We start from the raw sequence: 20442 nt of genomic DNA, 5'->3' as shown, positions 1-20442 counted from the left end.
ACTTTGGAAACCCTGGTGGTGTAGTGGTTAAGTGCTATGGCTCTTAACCAAGAGGTTGGCAGTTCAAATCCGCCAGGCACTCCTTGGAAACTCTACGGGGCAGTTCTACTCTGTCCTATAGGGTCGCTATGAGTCGGAATTGACACCACGGCAGTGGGGTTGGTTTTGTTTTTTTATGGTTACTTTATGGATAATTTTTTGAGAAACTGCCAGGCTGTTTTCTAAAGTGGCTGCACAATTTTACATTCCCACTAGCAATGTGTGAATGTTTGGTTTCCTCCGCATTCACACTAACACTTATTATTATCTATCTTTTTATTTATTTATTTATTATAGCCATCCTAGTGGGTGTGAGTGGTAGCCCATTGTGGTTTTGATTTGCATTTCTTGATAACTAATGATTTTGAGCATCTTTTCATGTGCTTATTAGCCATTTGTATATCTTCTTTAAAAATATTCTGATCTTTGCCTTATTCTTTTAAATAATTTGTTTTATTCTTTGTCGTTGTTGAGAATATACACAGCAGAACATATACACCAATTCAATACCTTCTACATTACAATTCAGTGACGTTGATTACGTTCTTCAAGTTGTGCAACATTTCTCACCCTCCTTTTCTGAATTGTTTCTCCCTCATTAATATAAACTCATTTCCCCCTAAGTTTCCTATCTATTCTTTCAGGTAGGAAAGAATCATTTTGATCCCGTAGGGGTAGTTCTTAAAAGAGCATAATGCTAAAGGTAGACATTCTTGATTAATTAAGCTAAACTACTGTTTGGTTTAAAGAAAACTTCCGGGGATAGCTTTGGTTTTAGGTTTAAGTTTAAAGATTTTCTCAGGGCAATAGTTTCAGGGATTTGTCTAGCCTCAATGGGTCCAGAAAGTCTGGACTCCATTAGAATTTCAAATTCTCTTCCACATTTTCCCCCTTTTGATCAGGGTTCTTCTATAGACAATTTGATCCTCAGTGATGGTCCTCTGCTTATTTTTCAATCAGGGCTTCCTTGACTTTTGCCAAGGGAAGTAGTCCTCCCTGTTTGAAGAACCCTGCCCATTTGGTGGGAGGGTCCTGCCTAGATGGGCACATGATAGGATTGCTGATGGCAGGAAGGGAATAAAGTAATGTAGCATCTGGGAGGATGAATGAGTGAGGGGACAGGCAGACTGAGGCAGCCAGACCTAAACTGGTGGATAACAGGGAGCCACCAAGAGACCAAGCACTGAGTTAGGAGTCATCACAGTTCCTGATTGGCTATATAACCCTGGACAAGTCAAGTCACTTTTCTTCTCCATATCTCATATTTCATCTGTAAAATGGGTTTTGCTAATGCCTGGCCTATGCAACTTATAAAGCTGCTGGAGAGATTAAAAGGCCTGGTGGAGAACACATTCAAGTATCAAGTCCCCATAAAAGTAGGATATGTACGAGTCAATGTCAATTTATCACGTCGAAGATTTTTCCTGTTGCCTTTTAGGTGCCCATTGCTTGGCAAGAGAAGTCAGATGAGGTAGAAGAGGAGGATTTTCCAGGTGGCAATTTGGAAGGACGGAGAAGCAAGGAGAAAACGGTTATAGTAACAAGAACCGTGACCAGGACTCACCTGGCTATAGGAGGGGCTGATGCCCACTCCTGATGCTCCATGAAATACATAGACAGCACCCCGGTTCTCCTGCTCCCCCGGCGCTCCAATGGCCACATCTGTCAGCTTGTCTCCATTCACATCCCCTAGCACTGTCAGGGCTGCCCCAAAGCGGCCCCAAGGATGGCCCTGCTCCCCACGGAGAACAGCCTGACACTGCCACTTGGCCTGCTGCTGAAAAAAATCAGTGTCAGGCCCCAAGTGGGGCAACCTCTGCACCTCTAACCTGGGACCCACCCAGCCCAGGCCCCATCAATCACTTACCCCTTGGGGCAAGGGGCAGACAGACACCTGGCCCCCCCGGGTCTGCTGGTAGTAATGAGGGGCCCCAATGAGGACCAGGTCAGTGCTGCCGTCTCTGTCCACATCCACGGAGCAAAGGGAGGCCCCAAAGTAGGAGCCGATCTGGAGGGCAGAGCCTGAAGTCACCCTGTCTGCCCATCCCACAGACACCTCCTTCTCGGCCAGGTCCCACCTCTCCCCAGGCACCAAAATCTTCCCACCATAAGCTCCAAATCCCCCTGCCCACCCTCACATCCCATCCCAGCTTCCCTCATACACAACCTGGGTCCCTGTGACTTCGGCCTTCAGTATCCATCGCATCAACTTCTGGATGAAGATGACAACCTTTCCCATGTGCTGGTGGCGGGGGGCACCCAGGACCAGGCTCTGTACCCCCTTCCAAATGGCCAACTCAGCGGAGTAACCTGAGAGGTCCAGGACTTTGCTTGTCCTCTCTTCCTCTGGGGTTTCTGCCCTTCCCAGGCAGCTCACCTTCCCATACTGTCCCCTTTCCCCTAGCTCCAGCCTTTTCTCACCCAGATAAGAGTCGCTCATGCTCACATTCTCCTGAGACATGTTGATAAAGGTGCGGCTCATATTTGGGTGGTACAGGAAGGCACCTCCAGACCAGCTGAAGCTCCCTACAGCTCCCAGAACTGGTCCATCCTGGGAGGAAAGGATTCCAGGGCTGAGCAGACTGGGAGGATAAATAGAGCCCATTCCACCCCAAAATGCCTGCCCTGGATTCATTCAGACACTCACCCTTGCCTTCCTCCTCCCTCCTTCCTCATTTCCCTTATACCCCATGATTGGCCTGAAAGAGGCCCAACTCACAGGTGTGAACACAGCACTGAAGCCCTCCTGGGACATCTCAAATTCAAAGGAAGTAGTACTTGTGGACTGCGTACCTAGGGGAAGGCAGGATACTTGGGCCCCAGGGGGGAAAGATGGGCCTTGAAGGGCCCAAGATGAACACCTCAGCTTTGGAAGGACCTAATGCTGGACTTTAAAACCTACAGGGAGGGGTTAGTGCCTATGACATTGGGGTCTAAGTTAAAGGAAGGCAAGCATTTATGGGTGAGGGTTTCCAAAGCAAGTAGCTCCATCTCTGACTTACCCTCAATGGCAAAGATCTTCTCCTTCAGTTGGTTTTGAATGTCTCTCAAAGCATCAAAGTTCTCCACTTGAAATATATATTCCTGGGAGGGCTTCGATGCAATGACTTTTAATTCTTTCTTGGATTGTGGCTTTTGAAAAGCCGATCCTACCTGTCCCCAGCAAAGGCCAACAATTATAAATAATAATAAATGTAATATGCCTACTCCATGCTGGGCACTGACACCCTCCAATAACCCTGCAAGGACGATATTATGCCACCCAGTATACAGATGAGAAAAAAAAAAGAAACAGGCAGGATCAAGAAATTTAGGCAAAAGCATTGTGAGCCCGAGAGCTGGGACAGAGGTTTTATCCTGAAGGTAGTAGGAGAGGAGAGAGCTGGGATTTCTGTCCTTGAAAGGGAAGTTGCTTAGAGAGGAAGCAATGGGAGGAAGTGGTGAGAGGGCATCCCCAATTCCTACCCCAATGGCGTAGCGAATAATGCCTGCTGCCTCAGCCCTGGGGATGACATGCTTATAGTCCAGGTAGTCACCTTCCTTCTGCCCATCAGTAATGATTATGAGGATCTTGGTGGCATTCTCACGGGCCCCTTTTTGGGGACTGAACATAACATTTCTGTCAGGGAAGAAGAAGGTCCAGAGACCTGTGAACAGAACTACTGCTAGCCTCAGGTGCCCTTGTAATAACTAGAAGGAGGTGCCCTTTCTTCTGGGAGGCCGTGATCCCACTTAGAGGCACTCAGTTTGGTGAGAAGAGACGAGGCTGAATTTCAGTCCCCGCTGTCTCTTTCTCATAGAGACAGATGAGGTCGAAAAGTAGATTCACATGCTTTGGGGAAGCGCCTAGAGAAGGCAGAACTCACGTGGCTATTTGGATGGCTGAGGCTGTGTAAGTCAACCCTTTCAGCTGTTTCACACCATTCAACAAGGCTTGTGGGTCGGAGCTGTGTGCGAAGTTGTGGAAAGTAAAATGTATGTTGAAACTGTTGGCAAACTGCATCAGGGAGAACTGTAAAAGCCATATGGTAGTATGGGTGGGAGCAGAGGCTCTTCACTAGAACCCCCAATGCTTCTCCCAACAAAGCCCTTCCAGCAATGCCCCTCCTCTCAGTAATGCTCCTCACAGCAATGCTCTGCAAACTTGCCTTCCCTCCCCTGAGGGCACACCTGGGTACTGGGTCTCTGGAACTGGCTCATCACAGCCTTCACGAAGTTCATCATTCTCTCAAAATCATCTGGGGTGATGCTGCCTGAGCCATCAATCAGGAACAAGATGTCCTGTTCGTGCCTTGGGCACTCTGTGGAAGGAGGCAGGAGTGACTCTCCAAGGGACACTCCTCAGAGCCCAGGATCTCAGCCTCCTGGCCACAAGAACCCATTCCCTCAACACAAACCCCCCACCCCAGTCTGGCCCTGCACCCTGGGTCCTCTCCTTGTGAGGAGGTAAGGCTTCCTACTCCCCTGCCTAGAATAGAGACCTTCAGTCTCCCAAAGTCTCTTATACAGACTACAACTGTCATTCACCTGCTCACACCTGTGGAGCAGCCTGGTTCGTTAAAAAGTGAAAATTCCTCCAGTCTTGATGGTAAAAAGCTTAATACTTTCTCCTTCCATTTTGGTATCCTCACCCTCTCCCCTTGACATCTACCTCACCTCTTCTCACAATGTCCCCATCCCTCAATGAAAGAACCCTGCTCAGGGCCCAGGCCAGTGTCTGTCGTCATTGGTCAGTGCTGAACTGTACTTTTGTTAAATACTTTTAATGCCCCTTCTGGCAACATCCACATGCTGACCCTCTTCTGTTCCCAGCTTATATGCAAGCTCATACTCCTTCACAGAGTCACTGTACCAAAAAGAATTGGTCAACTTTCAACCATTTCAGGAGGTAGCATATGATCAAGAACCAACGGTACTGAAAGAAGAAGTCCAAGCTGCATTGAAGGCATTGGCAAAAAACAAGGCTCGAGGAATTGACAGAATACCAACTGAGATGTTTCAACAAATGGATGCAGGCCTGAAAGTGCTCACTTGTCTATGCCAAGACATTTGGAAGACAGCTACCTCGCCAACCGACTGGAAGAGATCCATATTCATGCCCATTCCAAAGAAAGGTGAGCCAACACAAAGTGGAAATTATTGAAAGATTTCATTAATACCACACACAAGTAAAATTTTGCTGAAGGTAATTCAAAAGCAATTTCAGCAGTACATTGACAGGAAACTGCTGGAAATTCAAGCCGGATTCAGAAGAGGAGAAGGGATGAGGGATTCCATTGCTGATGTTAGGTGAATCCTGGCTGAAAGCAGAGAATGCCAGGAAGATGTTTACCTGTGTTTCATTGCCTATCCAAAGGCATTCGACTGTGTGGATCATAACAAATTATGGACAACATGGCCAAAAATGGGAATTCAAGAACACCTATTTGTGTTCATCAGGAACCTGTACACAGACCAAGAGGCAGTCATTCAAACAGAACAAGGGGATACTGTGTGGTTTAAAATCAGGAAAGGTGTGTGTCAGGACTGTATATTTTCACCGTACTTATTCAATTTGAATGCTGCGCTAATAATCCAAGAAGCAGGACTATATGAAGAAGAACGGGGCGTCCGGATTGGAGGAAGACTCATTAACAACCTGCACCATGCAGACGACACAACCTTCCTTGCTGAAAGTGAGGAAGACTTGAAGTGCTTACTCATGATCAAAGACTACAGGCTTCAGTATGGATTACACCTCAACATAAAGAAAATGAAAATCCAGCTTTGGGTACCTGCCTGCTCAGGGTAGCTGCCGTCACCATGTTTGGCTGCTTGGTGGCTGGAGGCTGATGCAAACAGCTGAACAGCAAGTGGCAGAGGATAAATTTGTTTTTTACTTGCTCAGCAGACTCTTGTAGGAAATGCTGCTGTATCCTCAGCTGATTCATTCACTCGGTTCACATAAAAGAGGTTGGACGATTTTTACTATTTTACTTTGTCATTTACAGTCTTTCAGGCCCAGATGACACATAGTCCATCTGAAATACTCATTCCAGCAAATGTGGTTCTGAAATGGTATGAAAACTTTCAAAGATGACTAACACAGAACCCTCTTTTTTGGAAAATATAGTTTGAATAAAATAATTTTTAATGGAAAAAAGAAAGAAAACAAAATCCTCCCAACTGGACCAATAAGCAATGTCATGATAAATGGAGAAAATATTGAAGTTGTCAAGGATTTCGTTTTACTTGGATCCACAATCAATGCCTATGGAAGCAGCAGGCAAGAAATCAAACGATATATTGCAGTGGGCAAATCGGCTGCAAAAGACCTCTTTAAAGTGTTGGAAGACCAAAGAAGAATTGATGCATTTGAATTATAGTGTTGGCGAAGAAGATTGAACAGCCAGAAGAACAAACCAATCTGTCTTGGAAGTACAGCCAGAATGCTCCTTGGAAGTGAGGATGGCGAGATTTTGTCTCATGTACTTTGGACATGTTATCAGGAGGGACCAGTCCCTGGACAAGGATATTGTCCTTGGTAAAGTGGGGGTCAGTGAAAAAGAGGAAGACCCTCAACAAGATAGATTGAGGAAGTGACTGAAACGATGGGCTCAAGCATAGCGACAATTGTGAGGATAACACAGGACTCAGCAGGGTTTTGTTCTGTTGTTCATAGGTTTGCTGTGAATCGGAGCTGACTCCGCAGTACCTAACAACAACTCCCTTCCTGGATGAAAGCAGTATCTCTCCTCAGAAGAGAAGCTCTTACAGCTCACTAAGAGGACGCCCTGTTTCATTCCTACTCCCAGCTTCCCCTTTTTTCCCTGGAGTCCTCACACCACCAAAAGTAGATGTCCTGGGTGTTCCGCTGGGAGCCAGGACCTGTAGGGTGGAGTCTGGACCTAGGATGTGTTGACAGGGGCACCCTGTTCAGTGATCAATTGTCAGTCTCCCCAGGGGCCTCAGTTGGCCATAGATTGGGTCTAAAAAGCTCACTGTTCCATCTTGCCCCCCAGGGACCCATCAAGGAAGCCAGGCCGTATGCTTCAACCTATACCAGCACACATGCGTGCACACATACACACTGTACAAACTGCCTTGAGTCCTCCCCTCTCTTTCTCAGCTTGCTGCACATGGTCAAAAAGAAAATCCCCCTTCTCTCTAAAAATACTAGCAGCTGGCATTTATTGAACCCTCACTGCCTGCCAAGCACCGTGCTGAACCCTGGCCATGGATCATCTTATGTTACTCTCACAGTGTTGGGTGCATTATTACTTATTATCATCCCCATCTGACAGACAAAGAGACTAAGGCTCAGAGGGCATAAGATCACAGGAGAGGTCTCACAGAGAGATGGTAAGGAACAGGGTGTGAAAGCAAGCAGTGGCTCACCAGCCCTTGTTTGGAACCACTCACTACATCATCCAGTAAATAGTTTTTCCCAAATACATCCTTTCTTATCCACTCTGGCAAGAGTGTCTCTGGCCCCACCACACTCTCATTTGGATATGTGCAGGCTCCTCACAGGACACAAAGGCCAAGAATACTCACCCTGCAGGGCTGCCGGGAGCCTCTGGACATGCTGGGAGGGGGAGGTTAGCAGGAAGCAGAACCCAGTCAAATATATGTTTCCCTTGCACACATGGTACACAGTGGGGCCACAGGCCTGGGGAAAGAAAGGACCAGTAGGAGAGACTGTCCCTGCTTCCTTCCCATTCCAATGCATCCACCTTCCCCAAGAGTCCCTGCCTCAGCAGCTCCAAGTCCCCACTCTTCCCCTCAAGACCCTCTTGTGACCAAAGCAACTCACCAACAGCCGAGCGGGGTTAGTGGTGGCTGCCAAGGACAGGCCCAGGGACATGTTCACAAACTCTGGGGGGACTAACAGGACAGATATGTACATGGTCACCCTCAGGAGCACAGAGAGAACTAGAGTCACCTCAGCTGTGAAAGACAAGGTGGTCTGAACAGCCAAGGGAGTTCCCAGGTATTGGCAGAGTTGTGGTGGTGTAGAGGTGCGATGGGCAGGGAACACTTGATGGGATCAGGAGACCTGTCTGAGGATGAAGTGTCTGCAGACAGAGATGAAGCTGGGAAGCGGGACCCCTGGCCTCCCATAGGCCCCCAGACCTGGACCCAGAAAGGGACAGTGACTCACCCGGCAGGGGAAGGGGCTCACACTTCTCCATGCTGTAGGCACATTGGTAGAGACCACCTGTTTGGTTGGCAACCTTTATCTCTTGGGGGGCTCCAACCACCACCCTGTGGGGAGATGTGGAACATCTCATTTAAGAGTGTGGAGTCTGGAGCCAGACTGCCACTTGGCGAGTTTACTTCATATCTCTGAAAATAACAATTGAAGCTCCACATGTGGAGAAAATTGTGATTTTTATTTTTTGCTCTATGCTCAGCTCCTGATACAGTGTCTGGCACATGTAGGCACTCAACAGGTATTTCTTGGATGAATGATTCCTACCTCAAAGTGTTCATATGAGAATTAAAGCAGTGTCTACATATAACATGCTTGGCACAATGCCTGGCCCTTAGTAAGGGTTCAATAAATGTGAAGTATGATTATTGCGATGGCAAGACAGCTCCTATTTTCTGTCCAAATACTCATAACCTTGGGGGAATTGCCACATCAGACAGAGAAGAAAGTTTGCAAATGAGGTGAGGCAGATGGGGAAGGAAAGAACCCCTGGGCAGGCAGAGGAGCTTGTGAAAGCCAGAGGTCAGTCACTGCCAGTCCTCACCAGGAGTCATCATACTGGACCACACTGTGTCCAAACCCAGCACTGTCCATGTGGAAGACTTTTGGCTTGTCCGTGTCCAAGTTGAAGCAGAGAGACGAAGGTAAGGCTGAGGAGGGCAGAAAGAGAAGTTCTGGAGAAGAGTAATTCTTCTAGCCTTGGATCTCCTGGCTCCATCTCCCAGGCCCCCAGATCCCCAGTGTCCCCTCCAAGCCCAATATCCAGAGTCTCCTTGTCTTCTCGACTCCCATGGTGAGGTCTCCCTCTGACCCCCTTCTCTCCTTCAGATAGTTCAGAGACAGCTCTTCACCCACTAGCCTCCCCACAGTGTTCAGTTCTCCATTCCCACAGAGTGACACCCAAGCTCTAAAGATAATCCTTTCCCACCAGTACTCCTGAGGCTCCTATGAGGGAGAGTGCAGGAAAATTTGTGGACAAAGGGACCCTGTAGATAGAGCACAGGTAGACTTGTTCTGTCTATTTTTTAAATCTCTGGATTGTACAGGCAACTTCTCTTCTGGCATCTTGAACTCTCATAAAATTGGTTCTCTAATATCCCCTCCCTCCACAAACTCCAAATCCCTAACCCTATGTACCAGTCTTCCCCTAATTTTTGAGTCTAAAATGTGTATCTCCTTCTCTCTCTCTACCTGGACCCTAATCATCTCCCAGTCCCCCTTTTTTCAGGCCCCAACTTACCCATCAGCAGAAGGACAACTATTCTGGTCATGACTGGCAGGTCAGGCATGGGGCTCCAACCTCCAGGGCCACTGGGAGAATAGCTGGACCAAGACATTGAGGAAGCAAGTGAGCAGAGAGGCAGTCAGGAGGCCAGAGGCAGGCAGGAAAGTCGTCAGCATAACTCAGAGTTTAAGGGCGGAGAAAGTGATTAAAATGAGCAGAGAAGGGGGCCTGGCAGCCCACACCTTCCCAATTTGGGAGTCTTTCTAAACAGAGATGACTTGGTTTGCCTTTCTTGCTGGTCACTCTAAACTTGGGTGGATACAAATCCTCTGCCCAGCTCCCTTTCTCCCAGATTTCCTCCTTGTACAGGCAGAAGGCTCCCCTTGACCTTGAAACTTTAGTCAGTCTGGGGAGGAGGAAGAGGCAGATACTGGGATGGGGCCAGAACCCTCATGGAGACCCTAGTGAGAGCGCTCTGCTTCTGACCTGGAAGCCTCTGAGTCGAGGAGTCAGGCATCCGGTCCTTAGGAGGAGCACAGAATGGATACTTGTTAATTCATTCACTCATTTATTCATCATTTATACCAAAAAAAAAAAATCTATTGTCATAAAGTTGATTCTGACTCATAGTAAACCTAGAGGACAGAGTAGAACTGCCTCATAGGGCTTCCAAGAAGCAGCTGGTGGATTTGAACTGCCAGCTTTTTTGGTTAGCAGCTGAGTTTTAATCACTGCATCACCAAGGCTCTGTCATTTTTACAACAAGCCTAATTGGAGGCTGATTGTACAAGTCCTCTGCTAGTTGAGGTAGAAAACATAAGCCACAAAGTCTCAGCCCTGGAGTAAGTGGAGAAGGCATACGTGTAAGCAAGATCACTGCTATGAGAGGAGAAGCTCAGAGACTACAAAAAGCCCAATATCCAGGCTGGGGAGGTGTGAGTTTCCACGGTGGCTTCCTGGAGGAGATGAAACTTGAGCTGAGTCTTCAAGGCAACTGAAGTCAGTAGACTACGAGGGAGCAGGCTTCTGAAAATTTAGCCAAATATAGATGAGGCAAGACACAGAAGAGTCTGTTTGTGTAGCAAGGTTAGTGATGGAAAGCAGAGTGGGAGGTGGAAAGTGGCAAGAGATGAGGTCTGAGCAATGAAGGAGTAGGGGAAGGGGAAGTGAGCCCCAGGTCTTTGAAAATCCCCTTAAAGCATGTTGATTTTATCTTGATGCCAGAGGGAAACATTGAGGAAAATTATCAGGGAGTTGAGATCATCCACATTTACATTTTAGAAAGCCAGGATGCTTGAGTTGGGAACAAGCTAGAAACAGATCAGTCAGGAAGGAGGTGATGGGGGCCTATAGGGTGAGCTAGTGGGGAGTAGAATCAATAAGACTGGTGGCTGACTGGACCAGGGTGATAGTCCTGGAGCTAGAGAGTAGTGGAGGAGGATGAAGAGGGTAGGTTAGGCCAACAGTGGTTTTGAGAAGAACCAGACTATAGTGTTTAAGAGATTGGACTCTTTCAACCTCTCTAGGCTTCAGTTTCCTCATCTGTAAAATGGGTGTGATAACAAAAGCACACACCTCCTGGTGTTGCTAGGAAGGCTCAGTGAGTAAACGTGAAATGCTTAGAAGAATGTATGGCACAAAGTAAGAGATTTTGTTATTGGTTATTGTCATTATTATGCTTTGACGATTATTGTGTTGCATATGACGGCCCCTGGCGCCTCCAAGTGGAGATGTCCCAGGGGCAGTTGGGTATGTGAGTTTGGATCTCAGGAGAAAAGTCTGGACTGGAGACTTATTGGAACCCTCAGCAGAAGTTCTGGATGAGATTCTGGTGAGAGTTTAAAGAGGGAGGAGAAAGACGAGTCTGGGACAGATCCCAAGGATGGATCCCAATACTGGCAGCAAAGCTGAAGACTGAAAAGGAGTCCTCAAAGACACGAAGGAAGACCAGGAGGGAGAAGGGCATGATGGGAAGGCAGCCTGGAGAAAAAGAGTGTGATCAATGTCATGGGCTGCACAGATGTCAGTGAGGTAAAAAACAGAGAAGTCCCTATATCTAGCAACAGAGGCCATTGGTGACTGTGGAGTGAGCTGTGCCATGGTAGTGGGAGAGGCCACCTGGAGTGGGCTGAGGAGAGGACAAAGAATGTGGCAGCAACTTCATCTGGAGGTGCGCAGCCATGAGGAGATTTCAGAAACAATATGGTTGGAGAAAGAGCCCTGGGATACTTGGAGATGAGGAAAATTTCAGGGTGTAAGAGTGGAGGGTTGAATTCCAAGAAGGAAATGGTGACCAAAAAAAAAAAAAAAAAGAACAATAAAGAGGAAGGAGAGGTGGCCTGATGGCCCAGATTCTGCAGAGGATGAAAGATGGACCAGAAATGCCTTGGGCCAGAAGGCTGGGAGACTCAGGAATGGCTTAACAGAAAAGAGTGAGTGCAGAGAGGCCTCTGGCCTTCAAAGATACCAGGAACCTTGGCCTTTATGTTGGTCCCTTTCCTCAGACTCAGGCTCCATCCTTGGTCAATGAGGGAGGAGACAGGAAGACTGGAAGAATAAGAGCCCATCCCTTTTCTCAAGCTGTCCAGCATACTTCCATGATTTTTCAGGCCCAGTCAAGGTAAATTCTAATCAGAGAAAGGTCAAGGTAAGACATCCCATCTTTGGCAAGGACAACTCAGGATCATAACAATGTATAATATAATTAAAATATAATATAATTCCACTCACCCACTTTACAGATGAGGGCAGTGAGGCTCCAGCCAAATCCTTAGGGTGTCTGCAACCCACAGCCCCATTTCAGTGAATCACAACTGTGACATTAAAAAACAAACACAAAGGCAGCTGAGGGGGATGACATGAGTAGGAAACGATAGACACATGTGTCACCCATCTCTTAATCCCAGTGGGGCCATGACTAGCCAAACCTAGCTCTATCCTTCTGGCACCCCCAAACTGTGACAAGAGGTCAAGGGCAAGGAGAGGGTATGGGGCTGAGCTTGACAAGCAGCCAGTCAGTTCTACTGCTGCCATTTCTGACTCAATAAATCTCTGCACCATCCCTGAGCCCAAAGGTGCTGATTGAAGATTTCAGCAGGATGGGTGAGCAGGAGGGGCTGCCTCTGGCAGATACTTGAAGAGAAGGGACCAGGTCAGAAGCAGCTGACTTAATTCAGGTTTGACTGCCTGAGCTGAGTGAAACTCAGTAGCTTTGGGTCTTGTCTTGGGTTTTTTTTTGTGTGTGTGTGTGTTTTGAGAATGAAAGAGAACAGAAACCTGGTGGGCAGAAGCCCTCGGGTTTCTTGGTCTGTTTCCACCCCATGCAGACCCACAGGATCTGAATGAATATGGCCTAACGTCCACCCCCCACCCCCCTGCTTTCTTGCTACATGCAATCTGTTTCATTTGTTTGTCTTTGAAGGACACTTCCCTACTCAACCTCAAAATTTTCTCAAAATAGAATTATATGGTAGAAACACACACAGAGGTGCTCAGCAAGAAGCTCCCCTCTGAAAGTACCTGGTATTCCCTGTACGCCCTGGGCATGGAGTGCTGGTGTGGTGAATGACAGAAGCACTGGAGGGTTTTAGTCAATAACTGGGAGGCTTGAGCCGTGGAAGGGAGGAGCAGTGATACTGTAATAGCATCTGGATGATGAAACAAAAGATCTGTGATAGTATAAACAGTGCAATTATATGTATTAACTCATTTAATCTCATAACAGCCCTGGGAGTGGGGCTGCTGTTATCCCCATTTTATAGGTGCAGAATTGAGGCACAGAGAAGTGGCTTCACTTGCCTCAGATCACTCAGCAAGTACAAGGTGGAGACAGGATTCAAACTCAGGCAGTGTGAGTCTAGAGGTGCCAGAGTCTTAACCACACTGCTGATAATTTTACTTACCCCTCTCTACCCCACCTGCTGCCTGTGCAGCATTTGTTCACTAGTCCATTCATCCCATACACATGAGCTGCTGACATGACCCAGGCTCTGGGCTGGCCACTGGGGGAAGCAAGATAAACAGGAAAGGGCCCCCTAAACAGGAAAACAAAATACTCCAGATGCATTCGAATTCGAAGTTATACTAGACAGCAGAGTGATCCCAGGGAGGAAGTGAGTGGCCCTACTTTGGTGAGTCTCAGAAAGAGATGCTTGGGGAAAAGTGACTGCCAGGTGTTGTGGTAAGGACTGTAAGCTTCTTCAATATCAGGACTGTGCCTTTCTAACCTTCCTGTCTGCAACACTCAGCACAATGCCTGACACATAGGAGGCACACAGTAAACATTTGTTGCCTGAATGAAGTTCATGAATGACAGAGTGTTGCCCAAATGGAGGAATTTGTTGTACAGAAGACCTAATACTTCCAGTCTCAGTCATTTATGCAGATCAGTTACACACCTGGGAAATAGCATTTGCTGCTTCTCATTGCTACAGTTGTTGTTAGAAGCTGAGGGCAAGGAGGGAGATTCAACAGTCTTCGTTCATGAAAAATAAAAGGTGAGACTCTCTAGATGATAGTTTACAGAGGGGAGACACCATGTGTCATTTCTCCTTGTCTTTCGAAGGATGGGCATTAGGCCTGGAGTAGACACCATCAGGGGTCATTACATATCTGTTGGGAGTATGGAGGAATGGCTGGTAGGGAGACGGATGAGTATGTGTATGGACAGGTGAATGGACAGGCAGATGGATGAGTGAATGGTGGGCAGATCAGTGGGTGGAAGGAAGTCTACACAGATTTGAAGTTAATGGACCAAGTGTTCAGCCCCAATCAGCCCAGGGCCCAGTGGCATCGCTAGGGGGTGCAGAGGGTGTGGACCATGCCAGATGGTACTGTCAAAGGGGGGTGACACCAAAATAACTGTCTGAAAAAAATTTGTGCAGTGTTTCTGCAGAAATTTATTATTTTTTATGAAACTATCCATATTAACAGCAAAAACATTTTTCATAAGCCCAGCTTACATGTATCAATACACCTACAAGGCTAAAATTTTATGCTAACTTACTTTTCAAACCTTCTAATGTGCTCCAGTCAGAGTTGTCATTATTACTCAATTACAACGACGCTTCGAATCAAGAGGGTTCCTCTGCAAGCGCTACAAGCACTCCCTGTTGTTTTCATTGCTGCCAATGTTTCTATAGTTGCTGATTTTGTCAAATTTTCCAGTGTTTTAGCTACAACATTGTGGTAATTAGTATTTGTGAACCTGTATCAACAAAACTTTTTTGAGAATGAAGTAATATTAAAAGAAAAGAAGGAAAAAAATTTAAAAAAGGCTTCCTCTCAGTTATTAATAATGTTGTAATTCAAAGCAGAAGGTTTTTACAAAACAATTTTGTTGTTGGTACTCATATACTAGGAGCTCTGGTGGTGCAGTGGTTAAAGCGCCAGACTGCTAACCAAAACGTCGGTGGTTCGAAAACCAGTGGCTCCACCAGGAAAGACTTGGCAGTCTGCTTCCATAAAGATTTACAGCCTTGGAGAATGTATGGGGCAGCTCTACTCTGTCCTATAGGGTCTATGAGTTGGAACTCACTGGATGGTAGTGGGTTTGGTTTTTTTTTGGGGGGGTATTCATGTAATCTGAAAAAATTACATTTAAGCAACTTACAAGTATATTTATCATATATTATTCTATATTAAAATTGATAATAAACATTACTAAGGATCCTGTCCTCCAAGCATCTGTCAGTTTGTCTTACTGTGGGGGCTTGCGCATTGCTGTGGTGCTGGAAGCTATGCCGCTAGTATTCAAATACCAGCAGGGTCACCCATGACAGACAGGTTTCAGTTGAGCTTCAAGGTTAGCTAAGACAGACTAGGAAGAAGGACCCAGCGGTCTACTTCTGGAAAGAATTAACCGGTGAAAACCTTATGAATAGCAGTGGAACATTGTCTGATACAGTGCCAGAAGATGAGCCCCTCAGATTGGAAGACACTCAAAATACAACTGGGGAAGAGCTGCTGCCTCAAAGTAGAGTCGACCTTAATGATGTGGATGGAGTCAAGCTTTTGGGATTTTCATTTGCTCATGTGGCATGACCTAAAATGAGAAGAAACAGTCGCAAACTTCCATTAATAATAAGAACCTGGAATGCATGTAGTATGAATCTAGGAAAATTGGAATTTGCCAGAAATGAAATGGAACACATAAAGATAGATATGCTAGGCATTAATGAACTAAAAAGGACTGGTACTGGTCATTTTGAATCTGACAATCATATGGTCAACTATGCCGGGAATGGCAACTTGAAGAGGAATGGTGTTGCGTTTTTCTTCTGAAAGAACATTTCAAGATCTATCCTGAAGTACAATGCGGTCAGTGACAGGATGGTATCCACACACCTACAAGGAAGACCAGTTAATACGACTATTGTTCACATTTACACACAACCACTAGGGCCAAAAATGAAGAAATTGAAGATTTTTACCAACTTCTGCAGTCTGAAATTGATTGAACATGTAATCAGGATGCACTGATAATTACTGGTGACTGGAATTTGAAAGTTGGAAACAAAGAAGAAAGATTTGTTGATGGAAAATATGGCCTTGGTGATAGAAATGATACCGGAGAGCACATGATAGAATTTTGCAAGACCAACAACTTCTTCATTGCAAATACCTTTTCCATCAACATAAATTGTAACTATACACAAAGACCTCATCAGATGGAATACACAGGAATCAAATCAACTACATCTGTGGAAAGAGATGATGGAAAAGCTCAATATCATCAGTCAGAATAAGGCCAGGGGCTGACTGCAAATCAGACCATCAATTACTCCTTTGCAATTTCAAGTTGAAACTGAAGAAAGTTAGAACAAGTCCATGAGAGCCAAAGTACAACCTTGAGTCTATCCTGCTTGAATTTAGACACCAACTCAAGAATTGATTTGAAGCATTGAACACTAAAGACCAAGAACTAGATGAGTTGTGGAATGACATCAATGACATCATACATGAAGAAAGCAAGAGGCCATTAAAAAAACAGGAAAGAAAAAAAAAAAACCTAAATGGATGTCAAAAGAGACTCTGAAACTTGCTCTTGAACGTAGCTAAAGCAAAAGGAAAAAATGATGAAGTAAAAGGGCTGAACAGAAGATTTCAAAGGGCGGCTTGAGGAGACAAAGTATTATGATGACATGTGCAAAGACCTGGAGATAGAAAACCGAAAGGGAAGAACACGCTCAGCATTTCTCAAGCTGAAAGGACTGAAGAAAAAAATCAAGCCTCGAGTTGCAATATTGAAGGATTCTATGGGGAAAATATTAAGTGATACAGGCAGCAACAAAAGAAGATGGAAGGAACACAGAGTCACTATACCAAAAAAGAATTGGTTGCCATTCAGCCATTTCAGGAGGTAACATATGATCAGGAATCAATGCTACTGAAGAAGTCCAAGCTGCACTGAAGGCACTGGGGAAAAACAAGGCTCTGAAAATTGACAGACTATCAACTGAGGTATTTCAACAAACAGATGCAGCATAAGAAGTGCTCACTTGTCTATGCCAAGAAATTTCAAAGACACCTACCTGGCAAACTGACCAGAAGAGATCCATATTTATGCCTATTCCCAAGAAAGGTAATCCAACCGAACGCAGAAATTATCAAACAATATCATGATATCACAAGCAAGCAAAATTTTCCTGAAAATCATTCAAAAGCAGTTGCAGCAGTACATTGACAGGGAACTGACAGAAATTCAAGCTGGATTTAGAAGAGGACATGGAACCAGGGATATCATTGCTGATGCGAGATGAATTCTGGCTGAAAACAGAGAATACCAGAAAGATGTTTACCTATGTTTTATTGACTATGTTAAGGCATTCGACAGTGTGGATTATAACAAATTATGGATAACATTACGAAGAATAGGAATTCCAGAACACTTAATCGTGCTCATGAGGAATCTGTACATGGATCAAGAGGCAGTCATTCGAACAGAACAAGGGGATACAGCATGGCTTAAAGTCAGGAAAGGTGTGCGTCAGGGATGTATCCATTCACCATACCTATTCAATCTGTATGCTGATCAAATAATTCAAGAAGCTGGAGTATATGAAGAAGAACGGGGCATCAAGATTGGAGGAAGACTCACTAACAGCCTGGCTATGCAGATGACACAACCTTGCTCGCTGAAAGTGAAGAGGACTTGAAGCACTCACTGACGAAGATCAAAGACCACAGCCTTCAGTACGGATTATGCCTCAATGTAAAGAAAACAAAAATCCTTACAACTGGACCAATAAGCAGCATCATAAACGGAGAAAAGATTGAAGTTGTCAAGGATTTTCTTTTACTTGGATACACAATCAACCCCCATGGAAACAGCAGTCAAGAAATCAAAAGATGCGTTGTTCTGGGCAAATTGGCTGCAAAAGACCTCTTTAAAGTGCTGAAAAGCAGAGATGTCACCTTGAGGAATAAGGTGCCCCTGACCCAAGCCATGGTGTTTTCAATTGCCTCACGTGCATGCAAAAGCTGGACGATGAATAAGGATGACCAAAGAAGAACCGACACCTTTGAATTGTGGTGTTGGTGAAGACTGACAAAAGAACAAACAAATCCGTCTTGGAAGTACAACCAGAATGCTCCTTAGAAGTAAGGATGGCAAGACTCACATAGTTTGGACATGTTATCAGGAGGGATCAATCCCTGGAGAAGGATATCATGCTTGGTAAAACAGAGGGTCAGCGAAAAAGAGGAAGACCCTCGGTGAGATGGATTGACACAGGGGCTGCAACAACAGGCTCAAGCATAGCAAGGATTGTGAGGATGGCCCAGGACTGGGCAGTGTTTCGTTCTGTTGTACATAGGGTTGTTATGAGTAGGAACCAGCTCAACGGCACCTAAGAATGACAACAACAAGGATTCTATATGGTCTGGTATGGAAGAAAGTCCATGGGGGGGTGTGTGACACCATGAGTTACCACACTGGGTGATGCCAACCCTAGTGACACCACTGCCAGGGCCTGCTCAGTAGTTGCATAAATCAGAAGGCAGCCTTGGAACAGGCTAAGAGGAAGAATCAGCCTTTCTGGGAGGCAAACTAACTTGAATTGGGCCAAATTTGGGAAAAAGAAAATAAAGGATCTATTTCGCTTGAGTAAAATGCTGCAGGAAACAAGCAGAAGAACTTAGAGGGACCTTAGAGAACACAATGAACGCGTGCCTAGTGCCACCTGGTGGTCGAGGAACCTACTGGGCAACTAGCCAAGGGAAGAGAAAGAAGCAACTTGAGGCTGTTAAAGCTGGCTCATTTACTTCAGCCCACTCATTTGAGCCTCAAAAAACCCCTGAGAGAGCTGAAGCGTTGTCGCTGCTCAAACTCCCATGACTGGCAAGTGATTTAGGCAAAAAGGGGAGGACAAGACTGGTCACTGGGGAAACAGAGAGAGGAGACGAAGAATAGTAGAAGAGAGGTGATCTGAGTGGGGGGTTGAGTTCGAAGTGTTGGTGACAGGACTTATGGAGTTATGGGTTTCCCTTGAAGGTGACACTCATATCCCTTTCTTTAAAGGTTCCGTGGTACTTCCCTCAGTTCCCGTCTTCAGAGGCAGCCCCAGGAGGTGAGCAGGTCAAGCAGAGCTGGAGCCCAAGTTACAGGAAGTATGTACAACCTTGGGCAGGTTAATGTAGCCTGGATTGTCAGTCTGCAAAATGGGAACGATAACGGCCACCTCACCAGCAGCTGTGAAGGATTTAAAGAGAATTGTATAGGCCTTAAGGATAAGACTTACTCAGTCTATTGTACGAGACCACTACTGTAAAAACTCATGTAGAGGTTTACACACAAAAAGAAACAATCTTTGATGGTTACAAGGGAGGAGAGGGGTGGGGGATGGAAAAAGACTAAATAGACAACAGATAAGTGGTAACTTTGGTGAAGGGTAAGACAGCACACAATACTGGGGAAGACAGTGCAACTTGTACAAGACAAGGTCATGGACACTCTATAGTTATATCCAAACTCCCTGAGGAACCGAATTGCTGGGCTGAGGGCTGTGGGGGCCGTGGTCTCGGGGAACATCTAGCTCAATTGGCATAACACAGTTTATAAAGAAAATGTTCTATATTCTACTTTGGTGAGTAGTGTCTGGGGTCTTAGAAGCCTGTGAGTGGCCATCTAGGATACTCCACTGGTCTCTCCCCTTCAGGAGCAAGGAAGAATGAAGAAAACTAAAGATATAAGGAAAAGATTAGTCCAAAGAACTAATGGACCACATCGCCACAGTCTCCACCAGACTGAGTTCAGTACAGCTAGATGGTGCCCGGCTACCACCACTGACTGCTCTGACAGGGATCAAAATAGAGGGTCCCAGACAGAGCTGGAGAAAAATGTAGAACAAAATTCTAACTCAAAAAGAAAGACCAGGCTTGCTGGCTTGACAGAGACTGGAGAAACCTTGACAGCATGGCCTCCAGACATCCTGTGAGTTCAGTAATGAAGTCACTCCTGAGGTTCATCCTTCAGCCAAAGATTGGACAGGCCCATAAAACAAAACGAGACTAAAGGGGCACACCAGCCCTGGGGCAAGGACTAGAAGGCAGGAGGCGACATGAAAGCTGGTAGTAGGGAAACCAAGACAGAGAAGGGAGAGTGTTGACATGTCATGGGGTTGTTAACCAATGTCATAAAACAATATGTGTACTGTTTAATGAGAAACTAGTGTGTTCTGTAAACCTTCATCTGAAGTACAATAGAAAAAAAAAAAAAAAAAAGACCTATTCAGTCCTGATTTAGCTAGTGTCTGGTCATGACATGCCCTCTCAAAAAAAAAAAAAAAAAAAAAAAAGGAACCATTCTTGGAAGTTTAGGGTCATGGTTTCACGGGACTTTCCAGCTAATCGGCTTAATAACGTATTTAGTGCTTCTGTTCTACCTCTTAGTTTGTAGCATAGTGCCTGGGGTCTTAAAAACTTGCAAGCTACCATTAAAGTCATGACAATTGTTCCCTATTCACCTGGTCAACAGAGGGAAAAG

The 20442-nt window shown here is 45.7% G+C and overlaps 1 protein-coding gene across 4 annotated transcripts in view; it reads right to left on the bottom strand.

Moving 5' to 3' along the window:
- Nucleotides 1-20159, bottom strand: part of LOC100663080 (integrin alpha-X) — a 40696-nt gene extending 20537 nt beyond the window's left edge. For 2 of the 4 annotated variants that reach the window (XM_023558989.2, XM_023558987.2), the window contains exons 1-14: nucleotides 9474-10026; nucleotides 8778-8883; nucleotides 8183-8286; nucleotides 7835-7905; nucleotides 7576-7690; nucleotides 4210-4340; nucleotides 3906-4051; nucleotides 3505-3658; nucleotides 3042-3192; nucleotides 2759-2832; nucleotides 2461-2590; nucleotides 2207-2349; nucleotides 1907-2047; nucleotides 1604-1816 (exon numbers count right to left, since the gene is read on the bottom strand). In XM_023558989.2, coding sequence (XP_023414757.1) covers nucleotides 1604-1816; nucleotides 1907-2047; nucleotides 2207-2349; nucleotides 2461-2590; nucleotides 2759-2832; nucleotides 3042-3192; nucleotides 3505-3658; nucleotides 3906-4051; nucleotides 4210-4340; nucleotides 7576-7690; nucleotides 7835-7905; nucleotides 8183-8286; nucleotides 8778-8883; nucleotides 9474-9570 — 1776 coding nt within the window. In that variant the 5' untranslated portion in view covers nucleotides 9571-10026. Of the gene's footprint in view, nucleotides 1-1603; nucleotides 1817-1906; nucleotides 2048-2206; nucleotides 2350-2460; nucleotides 2591-2758; nucleotides 2833-3041; nucleotides 3193-3504; nucleotides 3659-3905; nucleotides 4052-4209; nucleotides 4341-7575; nucleotides 7691-7834; nucleotides 7906-8182; nucleotides 8287-8777; nucleotides 8884-9473; nucleotides 10027-12188; nucleotides 12272-12977; nucleotides 13106-14463 lie in introns of those variants that run through there. The other 2 variants (XM_023558988.2, XM_003418791.4) reach the window with 2 other exon arrangements.
- Between the last annotated feature and the right edge of the window lie 283 nt (nucleotides 20160-20442).

Source organism: Loxodonta africana, chromosome 12 (assembly GCF_030014295.1).
Source record: "Loxodonta africana isolate mLoxAfr1 chromosome 12, mLoxAfr1.hap2, whole genome shotgun sequence".
Taxonomy (NCBI): domain Eukaryota; kingdom Metazoa; phylum Chordata; class Mammalia; order Proboscidea; family Elephantidae; genus Loxodonta; species Loxodonta africana.
This window is presented reverse-complemented; position numbering and strand designations above follow the sequence as displayed.